Source organism: Halichoeres trimaculatus, unplaced genomic scaffold, assembly GCF_033239565.1.
Source record: "Halichoeres trimaculatus isolate MK-OKI-2021-1 unplaced genomic scaffold, fHalTri1.1 fHalTri1_scaffold_20, whole genome shotgun sequence".
Taxonomy (NCBI): domain Eukaryota; kingdom Metazoa; phylum Chordata; class Actinopteri; order Labriformes; family Labridae; genus Halichoeres; species Halichoeres trimaculatus.
The window spans coordinates 17,061,122-17,085,807 of NW_027437198.1; the positions used below are offsets into that span (position 1 = coordinate 17,061,122).

A 24,686-nucleotide genomic window follows, 5' to 3' on the forward strand; every position below is an offset into this window, starting at 1 on the left:
TGCACTCTCCTAATTAAAAGAGATGCATCGTGCATTCACGCATCAGTAACTTTCATCAGAATCTAAAATGAGTAAAGGGATTAAACCATGTGGCTTCTCTGTAATGATTCATATTAATAAAAACTAATCGACTCAGTCTCTGACTCAGGTAGTGAGGCCTTGGCTTGTACTTGTCACAGATCCTCCTCTGGTGACTCAGACTCTACTCAGACGTGAGCACCAGGACTCGACTGAACAGTACTAGCCAGCTGTGCTAAACTTTGGTGCCAAATGCTCACGACAGGGTTTGTTAGTCATTTGTTTTTGTGTCTGATAGCCTAAACTTTATGATACAGGCATAAAACCCTCAACTTTTAAAGCAATGCAGGATTATTACTGATTGTGACAGCAAACTTGTATACAGACTGAAGCAGCTTGTGCTGTAGTTACTGTGTTTTCTTACCTTTGTCAGAGGCTCAGTCTGAGTCCTGCATTGCTGCTGTAATGCTCCTGAGGCCTCTATTTTCTGTGGCATCTGTCCAGAGGTCTTGAGGAGGCCTGTGGTTGCGCTGCTAACAGTAGTGTGTAATTTCATGCTGTTGGCAGGGAAAGATGCACACAGGAGGATCTGAGCTTCAGCCTGAACTGGCTGCACAGTTTCAGTCTGGTGGCTGATTGCAAACGGATTCTGAGGAGCTACACAACTCTGATCTGCAGCCTCCTCTGTCTTGATCAACACTGGCAGACCAGGAGAGCTGCAGCAGCCTGAGGGACTCCCGTTCTCCTCTTTCACCTGGATAGGAGCTAGAGGAGGAGAGTCTCCTTGCTGACTCCTCTTCTCCACCTCCAGTTGCATCTTCAGCTCCTCCACCAGTCTCTGCTCCTGCTCCAGCTTCCTCATCAGCTCCTCAATCTGGCGCTCCTTCTCATGGAGACGTTTGTCCTTCTCAGAGGACCTGATCTCTGTGGGAGAGTCCTCTGGTTGAGCTCTCTGAAGGGAGTTTGAACAGAGAGCACTTTGAGTTGGAAATGGATTGTCTGTAAGCTTTGCAGCCACGCCGCAGTCCTCTATGCCCAGAGTGGACACCTTGGAGGCAATAGGTGACACAGGAGGGCTTAATTTTGTGTTTTCAGGCTGTGGGGCTGCAGAGACAGCTGATGCATCTTTGACAGCATCAGTTTGCGCGCTGGAGTTCTCCTGATAGAGCTTCAGTCTTTCTATCAGATCTATTTTAGTGCCAGAAACAGGCAAAGATCTGAGTTTCAGTTCCATTTTCAGCTCCGCAACCTGTCGATGAATAAAACAGGTTTATTATAAACACTTCTGAATCTCTTTAGAAGTGTGAGTGATAACACTGTGTGAGGCAGCAGCATGTCACCTTCATCTCATCCAGATTAGTGGGTAAGTGATCCAGTTTGCGGTTGGTCTGCGTGTGCAGAGGCTGCGTAGGGGTCGATGCCGAGTTTCCATTTAAAACAACACCCGAGCAGCTGGTTTGCACTTCAGTGGCTGGTCTGTTGTAATGAGACGGGAGGAAAGAGGGAGTACAGATTAAAGAGAGGATCCAAAATATCAACCAATGTTATTTATTTTTCATCCAAAGGGTCTGTGCAGGAAGCAGGCGGCAGGAAACTAAAAGTGTTGTAGACAGATAGCAGCTGTGTATTACTTCATCTGAAACTAATCCTGGACTATTTGAGGTTATTAAAAGTGAGTATTTAAATTATGAAGCATTTTGCATATAAATAGCAACAGTGATCTGTGGCTGCAATTGAATGTTAAACATTTTCCTATGCAATCATTTCAGTTTGTTGATTTAAACATTAATATGTTACAACAAAAAATGCTGCAGGTAAATAATAAGTGTCACTGGTTTGTATGTTTACACATACTTCATGCATGCAACCTCAACATAAAGGTGCTTTTCCAGGAACCATATGAGAAACTTTGTGCCACTATCAGCTTTGACAGTTTGTTGAGCCCTATCAGTTGCTGTGTGTGGGACGTACTTTGCTGTTGCAGGAGGGACAGTCGGGAACTTGTACTGCTGCTGCTGGCTCAAGATCTGGAGCTGCAGAAACTGCTGCTGCTGCTGCAGGAGGCGGGCATAAGCCGAGTCCATCGGCATTTCATTGAGCTCCTGCTTCTGGTCTGGAGGAATATACTGATGGTACTTTAACTTTTTCACCCGTGGCTTGGACTCTCTGCTCCTTTTGCTGCGGCTTTTCTCACTGGGGAGCTTGGGAAGGCTTTGCTGCAGAGCACAACACAGAAAAAAGGGGAATGTAAAACCAGAGTGCACCATCTGGAGGATATTTGAGCCCTGTGACTGATCCCAGTCCAGTTTATCAGGTATACTATCAGCATTGCCAGTACCAACAGATCAAACTTGGCGCAGGTAGCTGGTCTTGATAGTTGGTAGCATTAAGGTGGAGCAGTGTTCTGACACCTGATGGGAACAGCAGGATGAGGAAACGGGTTGTGGAAATGGAGGCCTATTGTTTTTACACCTGCAGTTACAGGATACACATGAAAATGGCTTGGCATAAGTGCTGCGGGTTTTTGCAAAGAAACTAAAAACCAAAGCTCGGTCAAGCGAGCACACACCCTCCAATTTGTCAACCTCAGTCCTCTATTTTTCAAGGAAGGGAGGGTTCATCTTATTCCCAGAGGATAACTGGCTTATGATGACAGCACAACCCCCTCTTTTGAATTTTGACTTACATTTTAAACAGCACAAACAACAAGAGCCAGCTTTTCATTAGACCAGAATTAAAGGCAAAATGTGGCTGGCACAGACATCAGCTTAAAATTTTTGTGAAATGACTTAAAATGATTTTGTTCTTTGAGCTTCATTGGACTGTCCCACTCATAAACAGTCAGTCCTGACACCATCTTCTGGTATCACACTGCTTCACACAGTTTCAATGAGAAGTAAACCAGTCACATGATAACTATGATAGCAGATGAATAACTTCACAAAACCTCACACATCTAAAATCACCTCCTCTCACCTTCATAAGAACTGGTCCCGCTGTGATACCAGTGCTGACAGTCTGAGGTGAAGGTTCTTGTTGCTCGCTGGTGGAGACAGACTCGACTAACTCTGGTCGTGACTGTGAGTTAGTTGGTGGGCCCTGCTAAGAAAAACAGAGACAGAGAGAATCCACATGATCCAGTCAGTAAGAACAGTGAAGCCGCCACGCCTGTTCAGCATCATCCCGTGCAAGAGGAGATAAGCACTTATATAACTAAAAACAGATTCGTAAAAAATCTCTTTAAAACTAGAGGAATGAGAACAAAACGTTCCACTAAATCAAAAATAGACTTGACAGAACATCATGGACTCATACAAAAAATAACATAAATTAAACTAAAAAATGTTCCTTGACAAATAAAACAGTTGTTTAAAGAGGGGGTAAGCTACTGTTTTTTTTTTTTCAACTCTACTTTTTATTTTTGCTCCAGTACCCCTGAAGTAGATTTTCATAAAAACAAGCTAAAATAATCATTACTTCGCTCACACTGGTGTTTTAGGAAGCCCTTATTTCAGCCTGTGTCTGAAACACATCATTTGAGCTGCTGTCTCTTTAAGACTCCTGTTCCTCATACCCACTTCCCTCTGATTGGCCAACCGTCTGGAGGCCTGTCACAGAAGACCCCAGTGTTTGAACAAGTGAACAAGTTTGTAGATCCCTTTGGAGTGACCTCATCATTTCAGCAAGTCTCATTAAAATCTTATGAAGCTCTCATGCTATTTTTTTAAAACGGGCCATTTTAAGCAGTTTACGGACAGATTCGGGGATTTCAACAAGATATAAATGTGTAGCAGTTAGAAAATCTGCTCACATTTAGCATAAACATCTAATATTGTTTCTTAATATCCATGCTCAAAATACGAAAAATCATTATACCCCCTCTTTAACCTTCACATCTGTTTGATTAAGCTACTTTTTACTTGGAGGCTAGTTTGAGTTATGGTTGGTTCAGTTACGGTATTGGTTTACCTAAAAAGGAGAGCATACCTGAGAGGAATTGGAAGCCTCAGTCACCTCAGATTCTCTCTGAGAGGCAGAGCTGGGAGATTGTTGGCTGGCAGGCTGTTTGGGTGATAAAGCATCACTGCTGTCCTCATCAAAGCTGTAAATATCTAGTTCCTTGTTTGTCTTATCACCTGTGGAGCATCAAGCAGAATTTCAGTTAATTTACTTTTTTTTATCACACTAGGGTGATTTTCAATGATTAAACGTGAGAAAAGCTTCAAACATAATATTTTTACAGACTTAAGCCTGTTAAGCTAAGGGTGTAATAGTGTTGAGTATATACCATTAATAACCTCTTCCACAGCTGACTCAACAGGCAGGATGTTCTTCTCCACCAGCTCCATGGGTCCCGGCCGCTGGGCGATCTTCTCATTGAGATCATCCGCCAGTCTGGCTTTCTTCAGCTTCATCTGTGTGGCCTGCAGGGAGGGCTCGGCCTGCGTCTCTGATAAATACACAGAGGATCCCCAGTTGAGATCCAGCCAGCATCAGTCAGCCTCCTAACAGCTCTGTCAGAGTGATTCACTGCAGGCTCTGCTGGACCTCACAAACTAACATCAACCTCATAGACTTATCTGGCTCAGACTTATTAAAACAAAATTATACAGGAAGTAAGGGTCATTAGATGAATAATTCCTTCTCTTATCTAGTAGGAACACACAAGAAGATGATTACCTTGAAGGATGTGCATTCGGACCAGCTCAGAGCGCTCAGGTCTGCTGCAGAGTTTGTGCTTTAAGAAGTTCCCAGTCTGTTTTAAGATAGATATTATTTTTGGTAATGTTATTAGAAGGCTTAAATCCATGAGCTCCAGGATGATGATTTTAACAGACAGTCTTACCCTTGCTCTCTCCAGGCTGCGAATCTGTTCATGGAAGGCAGCAGGTGTTTTCAGAGCTGTAAGAAGGTAAATCAACAAAGTAAATCAGTCTTCAGGTTAGAAACTTAAATACATGGAAAAACTGAGGGCTTTTTAGACTGTAAATGTGACTTAATGGAAACACAGTTGGAAGTAAATGATTCCTGAAAAGTTCAAGGCTCCATTCCTGTGTACAACAAACTCAGCTGGATGTTTACACATGGTAAATGGACTGAATGGAATGCATGCTAATAGCTTTTTTTTCTCTGCCCACTCAAAGCATAATGACACTACATGACCCTTTCACCAGCTCACACAAGTTTGATATGTTAGAGGATGCTTTGTTTTTAGGATCACAGAACATGGGATCTGGTATCCAACCTATCACTGAAGTCCACAAAAAGTGAATCACAAGCAGCACACTAAATATGAGGCCACCTGTTCTAAAAAAAAAAAAAAAGCACAAGATCCTCTTAAGATCTTAATATGACTTGCTGAAATGTTAATGTCATCACCTAAGGATCGTGACACATTTGAGGTGCGGGCCTCAAACACCACCAAGGTTGTCCCGTTGCTCTGCCCCTGACAGGTTTTTAAATAGCTGGCCAATCAGAGGGAGAGGGTTTGAGGAGCAGGGAGCCTTAAAGAGACAACAGCTGGGACCAGTTTGTGAAAAGTAGGTATTTTATTTTAAAAAGGAAAAAAAGGGAGAAAAAAAAGAGAAAAAAGGGAAAAAAAGAGAAAAAAGGGAAAGAAAAAGAAAAAGAAAAAAAAGTAGGTATTTTATTTTTGGTGTTTTAATGAATAGCTACTTTGGGGGTACCAGACAGCCCCCACCCCCTTGAAACAAGGTTTAGTGCCCTTGTTATTTAGCTTCAAACTGTATCATTTCATAACAGATCTTGAATTGTGTTGTAAATCATTTTTGTTCTGCATGAGTGTAACATTATCAAACAGAAACTCATGAGAGTCAAACAGGAAGTGCCAGCCCGACTGACTCCAGCAGCGAAATTGTTTGGTGCAGATTTACTTTGATCTCGCAGAATGAACTCACTCAGCTCCACAAGAGTCTGGCTCACTGACCACTCACCTCTGCAATGACGAGTACTGTTTGCTTTAAGGACACAGAGGCCTGAGGGAGGGAGTGTGACAGAGGAGCGAAGCAAAACATTCCTGCTCATCACCTAAATCCCACTGCATACCTAGCTTAAGCCTGGAAGTGTGGGAGCAACAGCGAATGGCCACAGAGGGGATGACTGACCTCCTGTGAAGGCTCAGTCGCTGACTCATGGGCCTGTGTGGAGCCAGAGAGGAGCTGAAAGCACGACTGCAGGAGGATTCTCAAAGGAGATCAGGATGAAAAGGAAGAGCTTTGATCCTTTTTTTGTCTAACTTTCTAACTGTCGGCATGATTCTGACTCAAATTCAGCTCATCTTTTATAAGGAGTAGCAGGGGGGGGCTAAGTGTGCCCCACTTTTTCACATCAAACGCTGGCTTGTCTGAATAAAGATTGTCCCTTTACTTTAGCAGTCATATGCTGCTTGATGGTTTATCCCAGTCAAATCTTTAAATCATTTGTTATGTCCACATGAGTCACACTATGAGACAAAGCCTCTTCCTCATACAATCATCTTAAGGGGCAGAGCAGGGAAGAGTGAGTCTCTAGTGGCAGGACATGACATCATACAGACTCTTTAAAAGCCCCGGTGTCATGTTTACAAAATGATGGCAGACAAAGCAAAAGAGACCAAAGCTAAGAGGTTCTGCATTTCTATCAGTCCTACATATAAACAAACAGAAGTGCTGGCATTTTCACTGCTCTTATCTTCAAAATGATCCTCTTTCTCCAACAGTTTCATGGCTCTGGGTTTGCACCAGTCTTATAATGTTAATGCTGTCACCCACTCCCACTCACTGGCAGGGGTTTAACTTTATTCTTATTATAATCTAAAGTTAATTCCTAAAATTACAGCTTGATTTTGAAATTATTGTCATAACATTATATCAAAACTGAGTCCATAACAGATTTCAGAGTCTGTTCTATACTATTTTATTCTATTCAATTCTTTTCTATTCTATAGAAACTAAAGGCATTTCTTCATAGCAAAACTTTAGGCCAACTTTGATACTTTTAAGATTGTCTGTTCTAAGCTGTTTTTAATTGTTTTAATGTCTCTTTTCTTTTACATTGTCTTATGTCCCCGTTCTATCTTTTCTAATTTCTTGTTTCTCTGTTTTTAGGAAGTTGTAGCACTTTGAGAACCTTGGATGAAAAAGGCTTTATAAATTAAATGTATACTTATTTTATTATTATTCTATTCTTTTCTAACAACATTTTAACTTTTTTTTTTTCTCATAAAAATACAAGTTTATTCTTAAAAGAGTAAGAAAGAGTGTGACATTTTTCAGTAGCTCTGTTAATCGTTTAAAATGTTATGAAGAAGTTTAGGTTTATTTCTTAAAAAAATACTTAAGTTTAATTTCTTTTATTGCAGAAATCAATGAACAAAGATAATTCGCTGGAAGTGATAAGAGACAAAAACGAAACTAAGATTTGAGTTGTTCTGGCATTCTTCTCAAGATTTCATATTCTTTAATTGGTCAATCCATTTACCCTGATCTTGTTTTTTAGGACAAGTTGAAAGTTGAAAAGTAGAAAGTGAATACTCACGTGGCATGATGCCCTGCTCCACAAGCTGCTCTCGAGTCCTCCTCTGCTGCAGACAGAGCTGAAGGACTGTAGGAAAGACACAGAGGTCAGAGTTCAGCTTTTACTAATAAGAGCCAAGTCTGCTGACTCAACCATGAACCGTCATGCCAAACTTTGAACAAAACAGAGCACCTATTATTTCTCAATCAATATGCTACCTCAAAGGCCCTGCAGTAAACTCCGGTCATCACCACAGACATCCTATTCACTTCCTGTGTGGTTTTTATCTTGGGTTTTTAAGGTGCCACAAGGTTTACAATGGTTAGACTCAAACAGAGCAATGCAACAGGCTGAAAGCTTTCCCAGTGAGAGACTACAGAATATCAGCATGGGATGCAAATACACAAAGACGCCGAACAAGTAACTACAGTTGGACTACAATCAGAGGGAGAGGAAGTAAAACAGCTAAACTGAGGAGAGCAACAGCCATGTTACTCTGGTTATTAAAGCCTTTATAAATGGTTTCAGCCGTGACACGCTTTGTGAAATCATTGAGTCTTTTGTTCAAGCCAAACATGCTGTACTTGGAGGATCGTTGATTTTATTTTCTCATCAACATAAACTGTGGCAAGATCTCAGTATAAACATGAATAAACAAATGAGCGTGGACGTGTGACTTCAGCAGAATAACACTGCATGAAAACTAAACAATCTGAAACAAGTGGCTAAATGTTGACTATGACATATTAGGCAGCATTGTGGACTACATTAGACCCTCATTGTCACCACTGTTGCAGAGCAAAGCTGCCTTCGCTAGACTTACTAAATGGCTCAGGGGAAACAGTTACTCCCACTCACACAACACACACACAACACACACAACACAGACCTGCTCGACCCTCCTGGGAAAGGCGCTGTGTCTGTACAGGCCTCTGTGACTCACTCTAGCAAAAATAAACTGGGCAGCTGTGAGAACAAGGCCTGGGAACTATGAAATTTGGGGGTAGTAAGGGGGTGGGATCTTTGGTTGTGCGAAGGGATGAGGGGACGTTCATGGGCTTTCACTGGTGGGCAAGGGAACGAAGAGTGACAAGTGCTGAGGCAAGAGGGTGGGAGGCGGAGTGGACTCTCAAGAGCAGCCCAGAGAACACACTGTGCCTGCCCTGCCTGCTGTGTTTCCTATTAGAAACCCAGGCCAGGGGGTGTTTGTGGTCAGTCTTAGAGAGATCAAACAAGGAGATTGGGAAAAATGAGCGTTACTTTGTGCAGATCTTCAGTGAGTTGAGAAACGACACTAGGAAAGAACATTGAGTGGACATGGCTGCATATCAGTAACAACAAAAGCTGCCCTTCAGGGTTTAATATGAGCAACAGTTTTGGGGGTTCACCTTATGCCTGGGGTCCTCCTCACTTCATGTCATCTTGTGCTTACTTTGAACCCTGGCTAACCTCCCTGTGATGCAAACTGGCTCCACTCTCCTGCTCACCAGCAGAGCATAAACAGAGTTTGGAGAGAGAGAGGGAGTTTGTCTGAAATCCCTGCCCACTGATGTAATCTCTAATCTCAGACCCATGTTGTTCTCAGCAAATCATCCCTGGAGGTCTCCCATCAGATTTTTTTCTTTTTTAACGTTTTGGAAACAGCACCAAAAGCCGTGTAGCGTGACTACAGATACTTCTTCTCCAAACAAAGCTGAAATAGGTTTGGGAATAGACTAAAACTCCATTGTGTCCACCTGGATGTACATTTCATTCTTCAGACATAAACTCATTTCGGTAAAGTTGATGTTACCTATTAACAGACAAGAGAGGGACTGTGTCCACCATTTTTTTTTCAAAACTTAAGAGTACTTCTCATTGGCTCTTATTGTTTCTGGATAGTAAAAGTTGGCCTTGGGCATTAGAGTGTAAGATGGTTTAGTAAAGACAGTTAAGTCTGTTATAAACCACTCAATGTATACTTCATATTTGCTTTAATTCACTTAAATCTTATCAAGAAAATGCAAAACTTTATGATATTGGAGTCATAGCATTGGCAGCTTTTGTAGACCTAAGACTTGTAGTTGATAATTACCCAAAAGTGTTAGTTTCTCCCTCGTAAGTTAATAGCAGAAGTCCCGCCTCCTGTTGGTTTTGATTGGTCACTGTGGAATAAGTGATGTTAATGAGCATGGCAGTTTTCCAAAAATTGAACTATTTTCATCTTAGAGAGTTGCAAATTCTGATGCCAACACTAGCACTTGCACTTAGGATTCTGACTGCAGAAAATGACTTTCAATGGAGCTGGGTGACAGCTCCACATGAGTGTGTGTTTCCTCTGCCTCTAAACCAGCAGACAGTTTGACACTGCTTTAACAGTTACAAGTAGCCAGGTCATAAATAATTACGTAGTGACTTAATAATTTATTTAAGGGTTACACATTTACATTTTGCAGGATGTCCAGAAAGGAAATCAATGAGGACTTGTTTTTTATCTAATCTCAACAGACAAGTATTAGGTGGCTGTAGTTTTGCTTTATTCTAACTTTTACATGTCTTCTGAGAGTGGTACAGGGACACTAACTGGTTCCTACCAGATCTAAATACATGATTCTCTATCTTTCCCATGAGTTTCTTTTTTGTATTTATATCTAAAAACTGGAGTCAACCAATATATTTGATCTCCCCTTGAAAACTGATTGGCTATCTTATCTGCCAACCCAAAGCTCATGATTGGATATGTGCTCTGTTGGAGGCATAACTTTTATAAAAAACAACTTTCTTGGTTTTTTTGCAATAGGCTAACATCTGGCACATTTCCAGTGACAATATTGTATTTTCAATCCTTAAAGAACCAGGCCTGAAAGATTCATGTGCTGCCATACTGTTGCGTTGCTTTTTAGAGTGAAGGTTGAACATAGGAAGGTTACATCTTTATGTTTAGAAGACAGAATGGACATGCTTTTGCTTGCCATTTGGGATTAATTCATCATCACTTAATGACAGCTAGACTCCATATTAGCCAAGGTCTAGTCTACTAAAAAGTTCCAAACACAGTCGACCAATTTTGTCGCAAAAGATGCTAAGGGTTAGAAAAATGACCAGCAGCTTATTTGTATGAGCATGTTACATATATGACATGAAAAGTTACTTTTAAAGGCATCAAAAAAGTGACCCAACACAAACATACTCTTGACAGTGATGTGATAAAATGAATGAGTAATGTGTCTGTTATCTCTCTTTGGCACGAGTCTTGTGTTGATCTTCACTATTACCTTGCCATTTCCTGTCAGGGCTGCATCTACGTCACCACAACCCGCCACAACAAGTACGATCAACGAGAGACAACAAAAGTTTATAAAAGATCACACCAAGATGGGGAAGTGCATGAATGTCAGACAGAAGAAAATAAAAGCACCTGGTTTGAATTTACCCCTGCAGATGGAAGGGGTCTCCACATCAAGGCAGGCCATGGAGGACAGAGGTGGTTTGCTGGGCGGCCAGGTCTGGAGTCCCATGGAGTGATAAGGCCAGGAGAGGACAAGGGGAGTCCAGGGGAGGAAAGTAAAGACCCAGCTCTGAGCGAACGACAGCTGGCTCCAAAGGGCTGCAAACAGTCCCTCCTCTCCTCTCCTCTCCTCTTTGGCTGTGTGCTTGCCTCAGCGGGGAGAGTGTGTGTGTGTTTGTGTGTGTGTTCAGTCAATGTCAGGCAGGAGGAGGGAACACAGTGGCTGCTCATGTTAACCCTCACGAGGTCAGAAGACTCATCAAACTACAACTGAAAACCCACAGGAACTGTTGACATTTTTCCTCAGCAGGGGAGCAGATTGTTGACTGGCTACTAATGTAAAGTTGATCAAAACAAGCTGTTGGCAATTCTCTGTGAGAAACCTTTTTTTTTTTAGCAAAAATTTTTGTTGCACTAAATAATAAAGACAAACAAAAACACAGTGGCTCCTTGGGGGAACATGAAGTTATCTAACAAAAACATTTTAAATTATTAGTTATGACTTTTTACATAGTTACAAAGTAATGACATTGATTTGTGTGAAATTTAATCAAAACTTATACAAATGTGAGGAGTTTCTAAGTGATCTTGAAAAAGTCTCCCTTTTAGATATATGCTTGATCATAATCCACACTTTAAAATGAGATGATCAACACCAATTTAGGTTATTTCGAAATGCTACTTCTTAGCTTCCTGATCGAGTCGAGCAGGACGGGATTGATATGCAGCACGTCCAAGTCTCTATGACAACACCACGCCAGCTGACAAGTTTAGTAGTGAGAAGAGAGATCAGTGTTTTTCTGCTTGTAAATGATTTCTGGGTCTAATTTTGTACTGATGGTGGACACAGGAGCCTAACTGTCAGACAGAATAAGAATAAAGGAAGCTTGACAGGAGAATGATAGAGGACTCAAGTTAGCAAAAGTGCTAAGCTGTTTGTGATCATGTCCATTCCAACTGACATGCAGCAGTTATTCTGTAGGACTAAGTAACTTTTGATAACAACTTTACCTCATTGGGTTGTATAAGTAAAGTTGTTTCAGTTCAACCTATGTAATTCCAAAACAAACACACACCTTGTTAAAGGTCACATCTTCATGATAGTGCGTGTGGGACTCCTGGCCAAAAGGTGCAATGCAGTCCAATATAAGCAGATCCTCCTCATAGCATCTTAAAAGAAAATCATTAAAGCACAGCACTTCATTTGAATCTTTAACTGTGCAGAGGATGTGTAAAGATTCAAAAAGACAACAACAAGGAGCAAACATAAGTTGCTTGCAGACACTTTTTACAACTATTGCAGACGCAAAGTTCAGAAAATAAAGGAAACTTGTTCAATTGTGGTCCATTGACAGACAAACTACAGGGGCCAACACAAACATGGGGTCTACAAGTTAAACCAGAAAGCTAAAGTCAGGTGTGATATGTCATAATAACACACTGCTAGTACTGAACAATGTCAAGTAAGAGTATGGAAATACAGAAGAGGAGCTGGAGCGTATGGAATGTGGAATAATAACCATTTTTCCCTCATGAAAAAGAGTTGGTTAAAAAAAACACTAAATTCTTTAAGCATCTCAAAAGAGTTGGCTGCTGAGGCTGAACAACATTTATTATGAATGCCTTATACACCTGCTTGGTTCCATAATCAAAACCTCAGCAGTGCTGTTTCTCATCTTCAGTAACAATTTCAAAGTCTAATCTCCTGTCTCAAACCACAAGGTAGCTTTTATCAACTCAAGATGTGTTTTATCCAGACAAAAAATGAGACAATGTACCATTTGAAATTTAACATGTGTTTAGTAGCACAACAAAGAGACTGCACTGACTGTTATAAATAGCAGTTTTGGCTTACTAATTTTGACCCTCATTACAGTATTACATCCATCTGCTTCCCACAAGCCAGCTGTTTCCAGTTCTGTGTTCACTTCATAATCACTCACTTAAAGTAAAGTGAAAACATACGAGTTCACAGGCACTAAGCAGTGTTTAATTCATGATGAATGTTGTGCTGTATAGGACGATCAAGTCCTGTAAATTTACATCACTACCAACAAGTATGAAAGTGTTTCTTTCTGAAAAGTAACACCTGTTCATTTTGTTCTGACAGAGAAAAAAAAGCAATCCTACATTAGTGGCCCCACACTTTTTGGTGTCTGCTTGAACTCTTTCAAACAAACAAACCCACAACTCAGCATTGACAAAGGAAGTAAAACAAGATGGAAACAAAAAAAAAGAGATGTTTTTGTGCTGTAAATCAAAAGCACACAAGCTACTGTGTGATCACTCTTTGAAACCTTAATGGTTTTTAGGATTTTTGTTTGTGTCGTGTATGTGATGTTAGGCTTTAAAAATAATCATTTTGTTGTTAGGAGCTAGTATCTTATCCCAGAATCACTCTTGCTTAAACTTTACAACTTAAAGAGGGGGTACTTTCTCATATTTAAAAAATGTAAGTTCTGTGCAGTGACATGTTTCATGTTGTAGAATCCCTGAATCCGTCTATAAACTAATCAAAACGGTTGTTCAAAAAATTAGCAGGAGATCTTTATGACACTTGCTGAAATGATGAGGTAATCAGGTTGAGATCTCCTAAATGTTTCATGATACACTGAAAGGGTGGGCCTCAAAAACCAAAAACCAAGACTGCCCATGGCTATGTACTTAAGGCTGTATTATGCTTTCCGCCCTTAAGCGACGCACAGAGATGTGATGTGTAAATGTGTACATGTGTAAATGTAGATGTGTCAAGCTTCAAATAGGCCTCAAGACAGCTGGCCAATCAGTGGGAAGAGGGGGTTTGGAGCAGGGAACCTTAAAAAGACAGTGGCTAAAATAAGGCTTTTTTTCAACACCAGTGTGAGAAAATTGGGATTTTTTTTTAACTATGATCTCCAACAGGGGAAACAAAGGGAGAGTAAAAAGCTAAAAAACAAAGCACTATACCCCCTCTTTAAAACGGTTTTCAGTATTAGGTATTTAATTAAGTTATATATATACCATTATCAATAACATTATAACTTTTATTTCCATGTTTCATAGCTTTACATTACCAAGGTTTTTTCACAAAACCTTTTTATAACTGAATCATGAACATTTTACCAGACTGAATATAGTTTCTGGTTTTCCCAAAAGTTGTATTTATGATCAACTTTGCCATTCCAATAATCCACCATCATGCTTGTGTCTTGATTTTTCATTTTAGATGTGACAGAAGCGGGTAACATTTTCTTCCTTCCCAGCCTTGAATTTGTGGCGTTGTGCTGGGTTTCACACGTTGCTCCGCTCTTCTGTTGTAATTTTAATATCAAGTTCCCTCTCCCACTTAGCCTTAATGCACACAGCTGAGGAGGCCTTACGCTCTCCTAAAGTGTGGTCAAGCACTAAGTTTGCCTTGAATTCTTTCCCATTATGTGTCTATATCATTAGATCCATCTGTCCGTTTGAGGTTTTGAAGTTTTGTATTTCTTCTTAAGTGGAAATATCTGGAAAAAGTTCTCCATCCTCTAGCCCATGTCTCTCTTTCAAATCCTGAAAACTCATTATGTTTCCAATCAAGCTTCATTCCAGTCACAGTCTCTGCTGAACTACAAATGTTTATTTTCAGTTCTTATTTGATGGATGCAACTCAAGCACAAGTTAAGACAAAATCAAGTTTTAACTTTTTGTGATTCAATCAAGTCAAATAAGTCTTTAAATATAAGTTACGTTAGTTTAAGGCAAAACATCTCGCTGACGTAGAAAGGCAAAAGTGCTTTGCTGATAAGGCTCCAGAGTAAAAAACATTGATTTCTTCTTAACTTCTTTAATTACACTGGCTTCAAAAAGCAAATACAATCCAGTCCTAACTTCACTGCAAAAACAAATCACTCAGAAAAGTATTTCTTGCCTTAAAATGGTCATTATACAGTGAACGTGATCGGAATCAAGTCACTGCTTTTGGCCTGGTCAATATTCACTCACCAAATTTGTACTCTGTGAGGCAGCATGAGGCCGGGAACACATTATCTGAACCCTCTGTCACGTTACCGGTACTGAGCCTCTGCTGAGAGAGAATTCATATTTATGAAAAATATTTACAGCAGCTTGTATAGTTTGTCCGTGTATGTGTGTCTGATATGGCTGTTTATTGAAGGGTAAAAATATACATATGAATATTCCATACAGTTAATACATGGGAAAACAGAGATACCAAGTTCTCAAGGTGACTTGGTGTTACTCTGAGAGATGTTGTTGTTGATTTATGGGAGTCTAAAATGTATATTTGTCTATCTACTGTATATCACACAGTAAGATCTTCTTTATGTGCTGTCAAATGTTTAGACTCTGCGTTCATGTGAAATCTGAGGCGTAGTGACAGGGGGATGAGTAGTTTCTGTGACACAGAGCCAAACATTGCACAATTCCAGTTTGGGCCTCCCCCTCTAGATGACAATCTCTGTAATTAGGAACTGCAGATTCCCCCAGGATGGACAACGCCATCCTCATCCCGCCTTTAAGAAAAGTTTAATAGTCTTCTGTGAGAAACCAGCTCTGGCACAATGTTTCTATATGATCATATGAAGTTAGTATTTTAATGAATAGAGAGCAGAGTTCGGTGGGTTTTCAGAAATTGTGTCCTTTGCACACTACATGATAAAACTTTGTTGTACAAACAAAAGCCCATCCTCGTTATCACACTGCAGTGTTACTTAGATTTATTTTTCAGACTAATTTCAGTTTATTTGTTTGTCCTGCTGTTCTGTTATGTTTCCCTGATGTGTCACAGTGATCCTCACAATCTCATTTGACCCCCGACCCTTCTTCAGAGCCAAAATCTACACTTTTTTTTCCCCCTGCATAGCTACATTTTCTTTTGGAAAACATCAAAGCTTTAAATCACGACAAGTCCCAAGTGAGGGCTGTGAACAAGTACATACAAGAACATACTTGAAAATTTCCAAAACCATGAGCAGCACTTTTTTGTTGCCAGTGTTTGAAAGTGTCAAACGTCTCTGGACAAACAGAATGTGAACTTCCACCTCAGTGAAGAAGAAAACCCTCATGGTCAAAGACACTTGGAAAAGCTCGTAAGCTCTTTTCAAACCACCACTTAGAGGGACTGGGAGCGGCTATGCTGTTGAAACTGCTGATGGGCACTCTCTAATGAGATTCAGGTGCACTGTGATGAGCGAGTCATCTATACAGCCCCTTTAAGCTCACATAGGTATTCCCTATAAAACCCAAATTCCTTGTGGATTTGCACTGGCGTGTTTCCAAGAAGAACCTTAAGTTCTGGATAAGACACATTTGACGTAATCTACCTGCAGGTATGCAAAGCAGGCAGCACTTTCTATAAAATACAACTTGTTTTTCACTCTGAGCCAAGACGTCAGGCTGATAAAGACTGATCTAAGATGAGCACGATGCTGAGAATGTGCTGGTACAGATGTTCTCTGTGATCAAACCACTGTGAATGTCTCAATCAAACTATCCTATATATATTTTTTTATGAGTACCAGGCGTTGGTTTGTGGATGATTGATTCCAGGGTTATAAAAACAGACAGACAGACAAGCTCCAGGGAGTATTTCACACTGAGACTTCTACATTATCATACATAAAAGCATTAGGTGTATTATTTTACAGCTAGAAATGGTAACGTTGAAGTGATGGGATGCAAATCAGATAGTTTGAACATCAGCCTTTAAATGGACAAGGCTCCAAATAACACATGATTTAAGATAATTTATTGAATCAGATTGCAGGCTGCTGTGGAACAGTACGACCGTTTTCATAAGAAAGCCTCCCCAACACCACAATCATCACAGCCCACATCGGCCCTCTGCAGATGGTGGGAAAGCCAGAAGGAAATCCCTGTGGGCCTCTGGTTTGCTTTGAAGCTACGCTACAAGCAGCTGCCTTGAGGGGATGTAAAAAGCCGGCCTGTGGCAGCTTTGGCCACATGAACATCATCACTAAAAACAACTAATTGCACAAACCAAAAACTACATGGGTGCAATTTAATTCCACACACATACAGCCACGTGTCATTCTCCCCCTTATGCTCATTTAAACTCACAACAAGACTAATCTTAGACATTTTTTCACATGCTTTATCACACTAGTGTGAGCAGCTATTACGCCAAGATTAGCAATCAGTCAATATTTACAACTATTAACGAAGAAGCAAAGGATTGCAAGAAATGTTGTTTTCCTTATAATCCAAATACCGAGGAAGCAAGCAAGCGTACCACAACAATGACATAAACAGACTGGTGCAACACTTCCAGGGAACAAGACTGAGTCATGACAGCATCAGATGGATGGACTTGCTTCATCATTTATAAAGAGTAATGAGTATCTACTTTTCCCATCAGTGAATAAATTAAGTAGTGTGTGGTAAACAACAGGGTGAAGACAGTTAATCTGTGATCACGTAGATGTGGAACTGACTGTCACTGAGCAGTGGTCGCTAGATTCAACTATCTGATTCAAGGAGCAAAACATAAGATAACAGTTGTTTTTTAAACTGACAACATTTAAGGTAAGAGAAAAAAATGTGTGAAACTGAGAAGGAAAATGTTTCTCATCTAAGGTACAAAAGGTTCCTACAGAGACAAAAAAAACGTACCACATCAACCAGAGATTAATGCAGCAGGCAGACAGTGTTGCTAAAAATAGCTGATCGTACCGCCACAACCAACAGCTGGAAGACTCTTTTTTGCGCATCTGGAGGCATGACGGGGTCCCCGCAGTCTGTACATAATGTAAGAAACAAAATGTTACAGCTACAAGAGTCGACAGGCAGCCACCTCTTTCACACTTCCTCTTCAACATTCCCTGATTTCAACAGCCGTAACTTTCCCATAATTAACCCTCTGGTGGCTGTTACTCACGTCTGAGGCCTCCACGCTCTCCTTCTAGTTGCACACAGGCTGCAGTGTGCTTGGCAGGGGGTCGCTGAGGGGGCAGCCGTGGACAAAAATAACCTCTTGTTTGCTCACTGGCATTGCTACAACCCATGTTGTTGTTCTGGGAGCCAGACATGGACGCTGGGTTTTTGTTTGGTATCATGAAGGAACATGAGACCCCAGTGAGAGTGACAATGTAAGACCAGAGTGTGGGAGCCTTAAAAAAACATGAATATTTATTCTAATCCTGGTGTAATCCTGGTACCCTGTAGTGGCTTTTCATTAAAGCAGCTCAAAAGATTTTAACACAGGTATTTTAGAAAACCCTTCTTTCAGCCTTTGTCTTGCTCTTTATCAACTGATGTATCTTTACGGTTCTCCACTCCACAAATCCCTTCCATCTGACTGGCCAGCCCTCTAGAAGCCTGTCAGGAGCAGAGCTATGACCAGACCAGACCTTGGTGTTTGAGGCCCAACCTTCCTGTCATGGCCAGATACCGATAACAGGTATCGGTATCTGGCCGATACTAACCTTTTTTCAAGGTATCGGTACTCATGAAGGCTGCAGATACTAGCAGCAAATACTCAAGGTAAAAAAATCTTACGTCGAGCAAGTCCTCCTCGCCACTAGATGCTGCTAATTGCTGCGGTTTAACAGCACTGCAAATGTGTGCCAGGTCCTTTTCAGACAATATGAATGAACCAGGAAGAGTTAACGGTTAAACTTTTTTATTTTGCACTTTAGTTTACTTTAAAAAACACTTAAAATCTTACAGTTGTTAGTTTTATTGTGCACTTTTAATATATTTTTTTTAATATTGATCAAAAAATTTCTAAACTCAGAGAGAGTTGTTTGTGTTTTATTTGGACTTAATGTCAGAGTGACTGTGCTGTCTTTGATCAAAATGATCTGTCACTGTTCATTGAAATTTTATGTATCAAAAGTACTACTAGTGTCGGTACTCGGTATTGGTGAGTGCTCAAGAAGGAGTACTCGTACTGGTATCGGTCTGCATAAAAAGTGGTATTGAGCATCCCTAATTGATATGTAGTGGTTTAAAATGTCTGCACATGTTCAGCATGGACATCTACCAATGTTACTTTATATCCATGTTTTAAATATGGGAACGTCTAAATCATTAGCTACTACTACTACGACTAGGTCACACAAGTCTAATTAAGTCAAGTTGAGAAAGTCAAGCACATTTAAACCCTGTCTGATGACTCTGGGGCAAAAAACCCCAAAACAAAACAAAACAAAAAACAAAAAAACAAAACAAAAAAAGGAACAAAACAAAACAAAACAAAACAAAACAAAACAAAACAAAACAAACAAAAAAAAGGTATTGTGGTAAAAGTTTTACCTACAGTAAAAATGTTTAGTTGACTGTTAAGTAAAAAAATGGGCAGGCTAACAGATGGACTAACTTTTGGTTACATATATAGAAAATTTATAAACAAATTATATTGTCTTTACAATAATTCTCATGTCATTTTGCTTATGTATGCATAACTGGGTAAAAAAAGGGTGATAGTTAGTAGATGGTTGCATAGCTTGAACAAGCAGTAATCCTTTCTTAATGCGCATTTGTTTGTCTGTAATTCTGTTGTTTGCAGAGGAGAACACGGTTAAAATAAGTTCTTAATATCTCATAAGAAAGATATCTTGGAGTCTAGGTTCATCCTCTAGAGCATTTCTAATATACTTTTTATCGGTTTTTTTCCTGCATCAGAGCAACAGGACTGCTTGGTTATAGAATCCCAGCAACTGCTGACTCCAGGGAAAGTTTCTTATGTAATGCCAGCTTTAGTCTTCAGACTGCATTAGATGTATGTGCTTTTAATTCAAATGACATTAGCAGAAACCTTGGCACACTCCAGGGCTGATGTGAAGATGTCGTTGGTGGTGTAAAAAAAGTCATTAACTCAAATAAATGTGAATGCATCCACTTACACAAGGGTGGGGAGCCAATGTTTGGCATCTCAGAACTTTTCCGTGTGGAAAAAGACACCAGCCTCCATAAGTCAGTTTGAGGTGTAGTGTATATTCTCCATTATTTAAGAAGTTAGTACATCTTTATTTCAGAGGGAGAAATCCAGGATTCAGATGTCATCAACACCCAATCTTTACACAACTTAAGTGGTACATGTGCTTTTCTGTGTCACCAGAGAAAAATGGAGCTCAGGATTTGCTTATTGGAATAACAGGGAACTAAAAACAGTCTGCAGCTTCAGTCTCTGGAGACACAGACAGTGAGAACAGCTGGCTGTGAGAACAATGTACAAGCATAAAGGGACAAGATGAAAGCATGATAAATGTTTTGCAAAAATGTTTAATGCAACCTTGATATTTAGTGTCGATTAAAATCTAAGTGCCATTCATTTTTCACAATTTCCCAAATAAAGGAAGAATATTTTTTCCTTAAAGACCAGGGTAAAATGGTAAATTTATGATAAATCACATCACTTGTTACTCTAAGCTACTCCTCTTCTTTTCTATCAGACGTACACGCTCCATCCATCTTCTGTCATCTCACTGCAACTGATTTACTTCCTGACTCAGCTCTGGGAAACAGTGAAGTTACCCTGATTACAGACATTTCCTTCCTCCACCATTCACAGCCATGCCTGGAATGGCTGCAGTATTTACTCAAGCCTGAAGCAGTACACTGCTGATCCCACACCCACATGGCATATGTATCATGGGCTGCAAAGGCCAAAGGTTCCTGGGAGAGTATCCAGACAGAAAAAAATAATAATATTCTTCACGAAGCGACATAATATCGTAAGATAATGTCTACTCTGGTTGATTTCATTGGTTCTGCTGTGTGACCTATGACAGGACACAAAACTGTTAAACCAAGCAGAGAGGAATCATCTCCCTGACTGTGGGCCCCCTGAATGTTTTGCCTGCTCCCCTGACACGGCAAACTTTCCCCAAATAAAAACAAAAATATTTGGATGTGGAATGATCTGGGAAGGTGATTACGTTATAAGACTTGTTTTTCCTACAAAAGAAATCACAAGTGAAAGTTTTGAACATTTTCATTCAGAAGGGCACTTTGAGCTCATGGTTGGTATTTGTCAAGCTATCCATCATTTTCAGGCTGATATGTGTATAGAGAAGTATTTGCTCCTCTCCCTGTGTTATTCTGATGTCAGTTTTGTACACCCAGTTATGGTGAGCAGTTCCTGGGTTGCAGACAACTACAAGGTGCCTGTCAAGTCTCAGACTCAGGCCATTTTTTTATTTTTTTTTAAATCACACTGTAAACATGTCAATTTGTTAAATTTCGCTTTTATGGCTTGGTGTTTGGTGTTGTATGTTAAACACTTCTGCACAGGCTTCAAATTTTTAGTCCAAAGGTTGCCCCTTAATCCCCCGCCAATGGACACCCATTTCCACCTGGCTTTTATGGAAAAAGACAAATCACAAATGGCATAACATTGAGATAATAACATTAGAAAGGCAAAATCGTTCATTTGAAAGTCAAAATTTAAATAAAAAGCCAAAATTAACAGATCAAAAAACACGTTTCATATTTTGATGTTAATTTTCAATCCAAATCTTGTGACTTCTTATCTGACAATCTACATCCTACTTAGGATCAATTATAACTTTTTATGTTAATATCTTGACTTTCCTTTAATTTCATAGCCACGACTGACTTTCTCATCATATTGACACTCATACAAAAACTTCGAAAACTTTATGCCACAACTTCCTTACAATTGTGGAACAAGTCTTTATTCAAGATTTTGAGTTAAAGAAACTAAACAAGTTGATTTTCCTACTCCATCTGTATTTTTTATTACTAATTATAAATATCCAGGCATCATTTTTTGTCCTTAAATGTATCAAAACTAGAAATTCCTCCTAATTTATCAGGTGAATGTGGCTCATATTAAGTCAGATAATATGTTTGTTGTGGAGTTAAAGCATAAACACTTGTTTAGATTTCAGTGTTTTGCAGTGTTGCATGTGGTCTCAATTGTATGGCAAGACAGTCTATTCCCCATGTAAATAAAGGCACTTTCTGTGGCCTTCACTTCACCAATGAGCAACCTGGAAAATAACGTGCAATCAGTAACTAAAACACACCCACCAGAGCATTATCTCTCCTCACATCATTGTGCGTCTGGGTCCTGTTTGTGCACATGTGTTTAAGGCCTTTGTATAAACAGTGGAAATAAAAAGAATTTCCCTCCAGGGATTAAAAAAAGAAAACAACTGATAACTTGGTGCTCTGTTAGTGCTCTAAAGATGATGTCATTTAATGCTGTGTTTGGTAAAGTTGCCGGATGTGGTGTGCCTTGACAATCAGCAGGTATGGCTGATTGGTGGATGAGTGGATTACATCGCCATCTAGTGGAATAATGTGTTTTTTTGCAGGTGCATTCATTTCTAATACATAGCAAACCCACTGGTATATTTTTTTCTCATCCACAGTATAAGACTTGATTATCTCAGCAAGTGATTATTGCTCGTTATTGATTCTTTAGAAATGATCAGCTGTGGTTCCCTTAAGCATGGTAAGACAAACAGACAAGTGGACTCCAAACCTTTTTACACATTAACATGCAGCAGACTCACACCGTGACAAACCTGTCTTGAGCTGAGCCACATCCACTGTAGAGTGAGGTATCATAATAAGAAAAAATATCTATAGCAGTCATCCAGAGTTATCTGTTTGTGCAGACTGAATCTCCATGAGGCTTGGTAATGTGCTAATGAAACATTTGTGGAGTTTATTTCCCCTTATCTTTCTGAAGTAGACACCAGATACGAGCCTGATTTTAATCAGACACAGGGGGCACTGAAGTCTCTGTGAGGCGCAGTTTTATAAGTTGGCTCCTTCAAATCTGGGATGTTAAAATTATATCTGAAGTGTTGCTTCAGTACCACCCAGAGATAATTTTAAAAATCTTTTCAGTCCATATGCCCTCCTTTCATCTCCGTCCATATATAGAGCTGAGATTGAAGCTACAAGAGAAGGATAATATTAGTCAGTGATTGTCTCCCCCGGAGGCGAATGGTTGGAATGAATCCATCATGTTTCTGCAGGACACTATCTGCTCTGAAATATCCCGCTACATTAAAATGAAGTTTGCAGGGGTAATCCTGAATGGGATCCTGCATTCAAATCACAACTTTGATTATTTTACCACTTTTTATAGATCATCTGAATAAAGAACCACCAGAAAAAAAACAAAGTTTTAATGCAACTTTCTTCATCACTGTGCTTGAGTCAGTGCCTTTCTTTTAAAGAGAGCTGTTTCCTGAATACTGTTGCACTTCTGGTCCTATGCTGCATCCAAAACTTAGACCAACCATTGATTGTTTCTGTAATAACTTGAGCTCCTTAATTGATTGAGCCAGAGAAATACGCTGAGTCGTGGCATCTTGTTTGTTCACTAGTGAATGAAAGACTGAGGAAGTAAGGTTGCGTGACATAACCTCTTCAGCACTAGATGGAGATGTAAAAGCCGCCTCTACCTTCTACCACCCAGGGTCAACACCATTATTTTCTTAATGTACAGGTTTATTCATCTCAGGTGCTACAGTGTATAATTACTTTTCACTTAAGGTAACATGTATTTCCATATTTCCAGATCTGCCTTATCAGAGCCATTTCATTGTGTTTTTTAGTCCTACGTAGATATTTGTCTTTTATATCAACTATTTCTTAAAACTATGAGTGAAACATGAAAAATTGACAATGTAAAGTGATTAATAAGTAATAAAGATGTCCTCCCCCTAGTACAACCCTCTCACAGCACCCTCTGCCCTGATTAAACACGCATAGACTCAAAGATGGTTGGCACAACAGCACCCAAAAAGTGAAGCCAAAGAATATAGAACTCCCCCTGCTGACAGCTTACCTCCCACATGTCAACAGAGCGGCATAGGTCAAACTAGAATACTACAATTGAGCATATTTTCTGTACAACCATTTATATGCTGAACATTTTTGGAGAAGATTGCTTTTGATTAATCATCTGACTCTCAGAAGGGGGATGTGGCATTATGGCTGAAAGCTCTTTGTGCACCATAGGGCTTGTCTAATCAGAAGGAAGGGGGTTTGTGAAGCAAGGAGCCCTAAAGAAATAGCTGCTAAAATGAAATGTTTCAGACAGAGGCTGAGAAAAGGGTTTTTTAAAACACTGGTGTGGGAAAAATAAGGATTTTTATGATCTGTAACTCTTGAAAAGCTACTTCAGTGAGACTATAAACCCTGTAAAAAAAGCATTATACCCCCTCTTTAATCTTTTGAGGGGAAAAAAGGCTTTTTAAAAATGTTTCTTCACATAGATTTGTTATTAGGTTAATTCATTAATTAAGAATTTGCAGTCGTGTTTTTTTTCAGCAGTTCACGCTGAACCCCTGTTTGAACCTGTAACTTGAACACTCATTTAGTTTTCATACAGTACGTCGCGCTCTCAGTGTGGCTGCGGTTCAGTCCTCAGAGTCTGAAGCAGTGATTAAAGCCCATACAAATAGACCAGCCACAACTTGGCTCCGACTGAATGTAAATGTCAGAACAATCTGAGGGATGGGACTCTGTGATTTGGCAAAAACTTCAGTGGCACCACCACGGTTTCTGAGCTCCACCACAGTTTCTGAGCGCTATCATCTAGAGAAGCATGACATTTGTTTTAAATAGATAAGAGGAGAAGGGTTGACATGGAAGTCCTCTGAGAGGAGTGGCTGAAAAGCTTAGCAGCCTTTTTCTTGTCCTTGTTTCTATCAGTGCCATGTAGTTTATGGTTTTT

General features: G+C 39.9%; 1 protein-coding gene across 6 annotated transcripts in view; it reads right to left on the bottom strand.

The window, feature by feature from the left end:
• The window catches only part of mrtfbb (myocardin related transcription factor Bb), a 69,061-nt gene that overhangs the window by 3,082 nt on the left and 41,293 nt on the right, over positions 1 to 24,686 (bottom strand). For 2 of the 6 annotated variants that reach the window (XM_074696869.1, XM_074696868.1), the window contains exons 5-13: positions 7,555 to 7,620; positions 4,865 to 4,920; positions 4,699 to 4,774; positions 4,307 to 4,468; positions 4,006 to 4,154; positions 2,995 to 3,120; positions 1,990 to 2,234; positions 1,359 to 1,494; positions 443 to 1,267 (exon numbers count right to left, since the gene is read on the bottom strand). In XM_074696869.1, coding sequence (XP_074552970.1) covers positions 443 to 1,267; positions 1,359 to 1,494; positions 1,990 to 2,234; positions 2,995 to 3,120; positions 4,006 to 4,154; positions 4,307 to 4,468; positions 4,699 to 4,774; positions 4,865 to 4,920; positions 7,555 to 7,620 — 1,841 coding nt within the window. Of the gene's footprint in view, positions 1 to 442; positions 1,268 to 1,358; positions 1,495 to 1,989; positions 2,235 to 2,994; positions 3,121 to 4,005; positions 4,155 to 4,306; positions 4,469 to 4,698; positions 4,775 to 4,864; positions 4,921 to 7,554; positions 7,621 to 8,422; positions 8,497 to 10,930; positions 11,347 to 24,686 lie in introns of those variants that run through there. The other 4 variants (XM_074696867.1, XM_074696866.1, XM_074696865.1 and 1 more) reach the window with 4 other exon arrangements.